Source organism: Pygoscelis adeliae, unplaced genomic scaffold (genome assembly GCF_000699105.1).
Source record: "Pygoscelis adeliae isolate BGI_AS28 unplaced genomic scaffold, ASM69910v1 Scaffold390, whole genome shotgun sequence".
NCBI lineage: Eukaryota > Metazoa > Chordata > Aves > Sphenisciformes > Spheniscidae > Pygoscelis > Pygoscelis adeliae.
Genome location: NW_008823921.1, coordinates 749,613 through 757,225, shown reverse-complemented (window position 1 = coordinate 757,225; position 7,613 = coordinate 749,613). Strand labels below are relative to the sequence as shown.

Genomic DNA, 7,613 nt, shown 5'->3' with positions numbered 1-7,613 from the left:
TGTGCTTGGGAGCCGGGCGGGGGGGCGAAGGGCACCATTTGTGGTCAGAGGACGGGGGGTGAATGCAAAAGGGGTGGAGAGAGATCGCCCTCGGTCCAGCCACAGGCATCCCCCTGACCCGAACCTGCCCTCCAGGTCAGCGGGTTTCAGCTCGGTTTTATTCCCGTGGCCACGCGGGCCCCGACAGTGAACTTGGGCCTTTGAGGCGTTCAGCTTGCCCGTCCGTTTCGCAGAGAGCTGGAGAGCTCGGCACACCTGTACAGCAGCACACTCGGCACACCTGTACAGCACCCTTCCGAGCTGGGGGGCCCCGACTGGCTGCCCCTCACGGTTAACGCACTGGGATGATTTTTGCCCTAAAACCAGCTGGCTGCAGCCCACCCCCCTTCGGAGGCAGCCTAGTTCCTCCCGTGTATCTGCGCGGGGGATCTGCGGCACGGACAGGCTGAAGGTGCGGTAACAGGAGACATCTCGGGCCCAAACTGCAGGGAGGCGGTCTGCCGGAGGGCATCGCGCTGACGTACAAGAGCGCAGACAGAGCACAGGGATTTCTCTAGCGGAGGATCCTTTTGGCGTAAGCAGAGAGGGGCTGAGAAATGCTAAAGATGGGAAGCGACTCCACCATAACTGCAGGGGGAAGGAGGCGGGAGAAATTCTTGAGAACTGCTTCATGCAGTAAAAATTATTTCCCGTTTATGTTCCAGCCTGTTTGTCTTGTACCGGTGCAAGGAAAACCTATCTCTGGTAACAAGGAAATCACTTTGCTGCTAAATGCAATGGGAGTTCTCCAAAAACATAATCACAGAGAGGCCCTGAAGCCCTTCGAAAACCATTCCTGGGTACACAGAAGATCGTTTCCCATCCCAGAGGAAGTGCAGCTCCCCCTGCGTGGGCACAAAGCAGCCCAGGATGCTACCACGAAGTGAATGAATTCTTGGAAGGACACTGCAGCCAACTGGAACAGCCCGAGGAAGTCACCCCGCGGTGGCCGAGGGACAGGTGCCACCTCCCGCGCGTCCACGGGGGCACGGAGCTTCCGTCAAGATCTCCGGCGCCGGGACTGGCAGCGGAGGAGATCTCGTGACAAGCGACGAGAACGGCTGTATTTATTCCCATCGCCTGTCTCTCACCCCTAAAGTTCACCCTGCAGCTTCAGACTTCATTTTTTTACGCTCTCTTACAAGTTCTTTCACCACAAAGCAGTGAACTAACCCCAAACTACCCGGAAGATCATCCTTGCATGTAGTTAAGTCATGAAAGGCAATTCTTTTTCACGCTGTCGTCTAGATTTGGGAGGAAAGACATGCTGACATTCAGCATGGAAGGGAAGAGAAACAATTCTGCCCTTACAGCCCTGCTGGTTTCGGCATTACTTACAGTAACCGCGGCTCCCATCAGGCCCTGGACAAGCGCTTCTCCGGTTGACTGTACCTAGGAGACACAAGGAGAACATGACCTTGTGCTTTCTTCTGGAGTCACACGTGTGGCCACCCAAACGCAGAGAGGCAACGCACAACAAACACGTGTTTGCTACAGAAAGGTACTGACAGAAGCCCAGCGCTGCAGACAAATGATAGCCAGAGAGAAGAAACACGGAAGAGATTCCCTGGGAATGTACGTCTCCGAACCATCGGGCCAGTCTGACGGAGAGGGCGCCTGCACGTCATTTTACTGGAAAATATGTAAGCGTTTACTGACGTCGAGCCGACAGCATTTGAGCCATCACCCGCCAGTACACGGTGGTCCCTCAGCAGACGTGTGGTCTGCACGATGGAAAAGCCAGGTCTGTCCGCATACGTATTTGGGGAGGAGGGGGACGCTGCACGTATACCTTGCTGGTAACGTTACCTGGTTAGCTGTATCGCCCATGTTCATGGCATCAGCCACTCTGTTTTCCAGGAAGCGCCAAGTGTCCTCGAAGTCAGGGGATGAATCCTGCATCATCACCAGTTCGGTGGTGTTGTAGATGCCGGTGAGCACAGCCCGGCGAGTGTACCAGTTAAACTGCAGGGGCACGAAAGGGGAGAGAGAGAGAGAGAGAGAGAAAGGTGTGACCTGAATGCAGATCAAGAACGCAGCTCGCGCAAGCAGACCAGAGAACGGCAAAGGAAAATAGCGTACCGACAGCACGTTCCCTCCCCACTTAAACTCTATAACTCGTCTCTGTGATGCAGTGGGCCCCCAGCCAACACCGACATCTGACAGCACAGCTGCTCCCGTGGCACCAGCCAGAGGTCACAAGCGCGGTGTGTGAAACTGCTGAGCAAAATCCCCACCACCTGCTTCTGGTCGCAAGCAGGCACCTGCGGCGGACAGCAAGGAATTCTCCCTTGCCCAGCTAGCCTGCCCGCACGGTGCAAGAGTTCCTCTTTGCTTTACAGACTGCTAGCAGGCAATGCAAAGCTCCGATTCTAGATCTGGTTAGATGAGAAACGGCTACATTTAGTATTGAACTTGAGCTGCAGTTCGCTCCAGATACAAGCACGAAGAAAGGGAACGGAGGACAGAACTGTGCAGGACAGCACACAGAGACACACCTTTCCCAAACCCTATCACTGAAATACCAGTGCTGCCTGCTGAATCACTAAGTGCATCAGTACGCTGCTGGCAGCAGCGCTGTAGGATGCGTTTCAACAGTGGGTTACACAGTGCAAAGGTGCACAAATGACTCAAACTCTTCAGTTTTTCCAGTTGCACTTGCACCACTGGCAGACGAAATATATAAACATTTTTAAAAACGAGTCTCCGACTTCATTTGCTGCTACTGCAGTGACTAAACTATTTGAGTACCTGGAAAAAATATACTGGTTGTTCCATTCACAATTACAAAGCAACAGAGAAATGAAAACACCGGCCTTGACTGTGAAAACAACAGTTGGCTCGAAAGCTCTACTGTCTGCACCACGACCTGCAAACTTGGACCAGGGGAGAAACGAGGGATGTTGCCGCTTGCAGCCGGGTCTCTCAGGTGCCCGAGACCAAACTGTTTCTGTTGATTCTCCTCCTGCTCCGAAAAAAACACCTGCAGGGGCCTCTGAGGCATGGGCGTACTCTACCTAGCTCCTGGTGTTGTGAGGAGGGCTCCGCTGCCAGTGACGTTAAACCCCTCCACTGGGAAGGAGGGAGGGGGCTCAGCATCACAGCTTCCCAAGAAAACTCTTGTAACCGGTCAGAAGGTGCAAACAAAAGACAAACTTCAGAACCTCGCCTACTCTGTGCGTCAGTGAGGAGGCTTTAGGAACAGCTCAGTGCAGACACTGGCTCCGACACGTTGATTTGACTTTCCTAACCCGCAAGGGACTTGCAGTTCCTGATGCAATCGCAGTCTTTCAGTTCTCTTCTGGTTTGTTCCTTTCATTTTTCTGTCATCTCATTTATTTTTCACTGCAGTAGCTTCTCTTTTATACTCAGATAAAAGAAGCTTATTAAAGTAGTTTGTTAAAATGGTTCATTTAGCTTTTCCCACCTCTCCCTACATCTATATGAATTAAAGTAATTTATTAATTGCTTTAATCAAGGTTATAATTTTCTTTTATTTCCTGCCAGAAAGATGAAAGCTTTAATAAGCTACTGGTATTTTTAGGTAGGTTCTTTAAAGGTTTTCAAGTCAAATCTGTAAATGCTACTGCTGGTGGAAGAGACAGCTGCTTCAACAGAGACGCTGCTTGCTCACTGAATACTGGATCAACTTCTTAGTCTCAAAATCTCAACAATTTTGTCTGTGTCTTCAAAAAAAGAAAGAGTACTTAAAAGAGTCTAGGAAAGTAGGTCCTTTTAATTTGCACTAATCCCATTGGCACTAATTTGCATTTAGTCCCATTGGCTCCTAAGTCTCTTCGGAAATTAGACTATCGCTTATAAAGACCCTGGGGTGCTTCTGAAAATGTCGTCCTCATTCAACAAACGGATCATTTCAAGAGAGACGTGGCCCGACGCCTACTTCAACCCGTCATTTTGCTGAAGTGCCGAGGGATAGAAGCAGCCGGTCTGCGAAGCACAAAGACTTACGTCTGTGGACTGGTCTCCAGCATAGTGCCATATATCATCGATCATGCTGGTGAGGAGGTTGAGGCTGGAAGGGATGTTATGTGGGAGCAACAGGATGCTCAGAGCCTGCGAAGGAAACACACAGATAAACGGGAGAGTCGAAGAGAGAAGGACATAGTGTTAAAGCAGGCCAGCGATGCTCTGCTCTGTTATCTTTTCCCTGTGGCTGTTGACTTGGCTCCAGCTCCCAGTGACAAGTCCTCCCAGATCTTTTCAGCTAGCACCGGTCTTTCCAAGCGGCAGGATTTGCGGGGAACGTACAGTGTGGCAGCCGAGCTCAGGCCTCGGGCTGTACTGGAGCCCAAAGCTCTCCGCTCGGCTCAAACGCCACGGTGTTGTCTCTCCCGAGCTGCCTCTCCAGGCACGGACACACAGCACAGGCTGAGCTGACTCACACTTGTGCTGTGCCCCTACAGGCAGGGAGTCAAATCTCCCGTTTCTCTGAATTTGACTTGGAACTCAAAGCAGCTCCGAGGGCAGAACAGCCAGCCATAATGGCCCTACTGGGATCCTGCAGCCTTTGAGCGTAGTAACACAATGCCGGAAGAGTCACAAACCACCCGGATCCTTCACAAGACAAGTTATGCTAATCCGGAACAAAAACATGAATCCTGTCTTCCCTCTCCGCAAGGAGCGCTGGATTCAGCCGCCCAGAGGCCAGCAGTGACTCTGGACAAGAGAGGCTGACTTTGCAGCAACCTTTGCAGCCCAAGGTTGGGAACTCTTTGCTTGTTACTGAGGCCACAATTCAATTCCCTTCTCACCCTGGGAAGAAAGGCCTGAGACTGAACTCTGAATTTTGAAGCACGGAGCCCTCTCAGTTCACAGATCTATCCCCAGGTTGCCAAGGGTTTGTCATTCGCACGCTGGGCAGGCAGTTTCTTGCAACAAAGCAGTAGTTCTGCATTTCCAGGCATCAGATGATACCGGTGCAACCAGAACAATGCTGCAAGGAGCCTGACTTGTCGCAGCGACACTGCGAATAGGACTGAGCAGAGACACAGCTTATCCCCTGGGGATCCCAGATGGGTGGAGTGAACGACGGAGAGGTTTGCCTTTCCGGAACTGCAAGAAATAGTTGTTCTAAGGACACCTTTAACTGCCTTCTTCCAAGGGTGCTCTCTTCTTGAAGGGTATGAATCATCTGAAACCAGCGAGGGTTTCATTTACAACCTTGAACTACTCCGGTGGAGAGACTACGCTGAAGGGCACAGAGCGTTTAAAATATACACAAAAAAAGAGACAATCTTGATATTCATTTTATACCTGGGGCCATTTCTCAATATATGGAATCAGCATCCTCAGTCTGGCTTCCACAGCATCTCTCAGGAATTGATCTGTAGGCTTCTTCCTGAGTGAGGAAAACAAAATGCAAATATGAAGAACATCCAAGTTAAACTCAATTCTGAACTTGAAAGATCGATCTCTTGCCTGCCTCAGCAATAGATACACAAAGTATTAGGTATCCTTCATGCCTCTGGTCCAACTCTGTATCTGGGAAGGTGGTTTTATTTGGGTAAATCACATTTTTTCCTTAAGGTATTTGTGTCCCAGGTGGCCTCTGTCTATCCAGTCCCCAAAGCCCGCCAAGGAAGATGTCTTTTCATACCCGGTACTCACTCTGCTTCGCCCAACTGCACTAATTTTTGTTCCTGCTCCAGCAGCTCTGACAGCTTGGTGTTGCACTGAGACACAAAGTGCAGGATCAGCTCACTGCCATCACTGTGAAACATCCCTGCGGCAGCAACAGAGAGACCCAGGGTCTGTAGGGAAGAAGGGAGAAGCACAGACCGGGTCATACGCTGCTAAGCAGGATCCAGCTAGAAAATACGTTGTATTTATTTTGTGAACGAAGTTACATGAATTTAAACAAAGCAACACTGCATTAAAAGGCTCTTTCTGTATATGTTTTTCTCTCTTTAGGATCACTACTCTACATCATGCCTTAGTTTAACTCTGACAGGGTTGTCCCGGAGTAGCTGGGATGCATTCCTGTCCGGTACCATTTGCTGACTAGGGTGCATGGCCCAAGAGTATGTGGGGGAAGCATGCAGGCCTGGCTGTCTTTGGACTTCAGCTCCATCCAGTTTTCAACTGGTTCTTTGCTTCTCTCCCCACATACCTTGGCTCCCTCTGCAATGGCTTCTGCAGTCCAGCCATGTTCAGGCACAAACTCCAGCGCTGCTGTGAGGATTCGATGCTGCAGCTGCTCCTCGCTCTCATAGTCCTCAGACTCCTGGCCGCCCTGGCCAGTGTAACTATGAGAAGGTATTGTTACAGTGAGGGGAACGTCACCACCAAACATCAGCAACCTGGACTCTGCCACTCACTCGCTGCCACCGCTGCGTGCAGGCACGCTTTGAGATCTGCTTACTTAGTTTAAATCTCGCCTCCTCCTGTAAAATCCTTCCCTGTCCAGAAAAAGGATTCTTAACGAACCTCTGCCATGAGAGGAGAAGAGAAAAATAAGGGAGGGCTCAGTCTAGGTGCCTACCTGGAGACCAATCAGCCTCAGCTTCCCCCTCCTTTAAAAAAAAGCTAAACTATAAGCTTTTCCAATGGGAGCTTTATAGTTATAGGCACGTGGACAACATATTGTCCATATTTTGTGTAGATTTACACAAAAATCCAGAAGCGAAGGCTTGCGCTTTGCAGACCAGAGAGGTTCCCTCTTGAAAGCAAGTCCCATCCTGTCTCCACAGCAGACAGTGGAATTCGCACTGTCAGAGCAAACCAGCTCTCCAGCTGCTGCAGTCTGAGGCTCCATTAACTCTGGATCTCGTCGTCTCCGAGTTTCAGATGCAAGTTTCAGGAAAGCAAAGCCTTCTGATCCCGCTGTCGGCAGGACAGCGCTAGAAATAGCTAGTGAGTTACCTGGGGCGAGGGCCCTGAGGTTCCTGTTCAGGCTGGGGATCAGTCGGATGCGAATCGAACTGCTGCTGAGAGGAAGATGCCAACGGCTCCTTCTTCTGCTCATCGGAGACCCTCCTCAGCACGGCCGAGGCCTGGAGAGGACGCTGCGGTGAGGAGAGCTGGCACCTGACCACTAAAAGGGAAACCAAAAGAGTCGGATGTCTCCTTCCAACGAGAGGAAGCACAGAAAATTGAGGTGAAGAAGAGACTTGTGGTAAACACAGCCGGAAAGAACAGAAATTTGTAGAGACAGTCTTTTTTTTTTTACACTTCCGAGAAGCGCCCCTCTCAGCTGAGCTCACATTTACTTGATGGAAATAAAGTGAAAATGTTTTGCGAGGAAAAGAACCACGCGTACGGCACGCGTTGCAAATAGAAAGGAGTTTCCCACTCTTGCACTGGAGACCAGGTACACAAACCCGCGCTCAGTCCCCTGCAGCACGCCCTCTCTCCTTTTCGGTCCCCGATGAAGGAGAGGAGTTAGAGGGAGGCGCCAACCCCTGAGCTCGGGGCGAGAGGCGAGTAACACTCCCGAGAGCGAGCGGTCCTAACAGATACAACACGCTGCTCACGACGTGTGTTTCTCAGATGACTCAAAGGCAACGCAGCTGCCAATTACGGCTGCCCCGTGAGAACTTTTAATTGGACTGCAG

General features: G+C 50.9%; 2 protein-coding genes across 2 annotated transcripts in view; both read right to left on the bottom strand.

The window, feature by feature from the left end:
• The window catches only part of POLR2C (polymerase (RNA) II (DNA directed) polypeptide C, 33kDa), an 8,946-nt gene extending 8,435 nt beyond the window's left edge, over nt 1-511 (bottom strand). Inside the window, exons 1-2 of the mRNA XM_009320058.1 lie at nt 341-511; nt 119-255 (exon numbers count right to left, since the gene is read on the bottom strand). Coding sequence (XP_009318333.1) covers nt 119-255; nt 341-511 — 308 coding nt within the window. The remainder of the gene's footprint in view (nt 1-118; nt 256-340) is intronic.
• A 42-nt stretch (nt 512-553) lies between these two features.
• The window catches only part of COQ9 (coenzyme Q9), an 8,538-nt gene continuing 1,478 nt past the window's right edge, over nt 554-7,613 (bottom strand). Inside the window, exons 2-9 of the mRNA XM_009320047.1 lie at nt 6,922-7,093; nt 6,170-6,305; nt 5,668-5,810; nt 5,314-5,398; nt 4,009-4,113; nt 1,849-2,004; nt 1,374-1,431; nt 554-627 (exon numbers count right to left, since the gene is read on the bottom strand). Of these exons, the coding sequence (XP_009318322.1) occupies nt 554-627; nt 1,374-1,431; nt 1,849-2,004; nt 4,009-4,113; nt 5,314-5,398; nt 5,668-5,810; nt 6,170-6,305; nt 6,922-7,093 (929 nt within the window). The remainder of the gene's footprint in view (nt 628-1,373; nt 1,432-1,848; nt 2,005-4,008; nt 4,114-5,313; nt 5,399-5,667; nt 5,811-6,169; nt 6,306-6,921; nt 7,094-7,613) is intronic.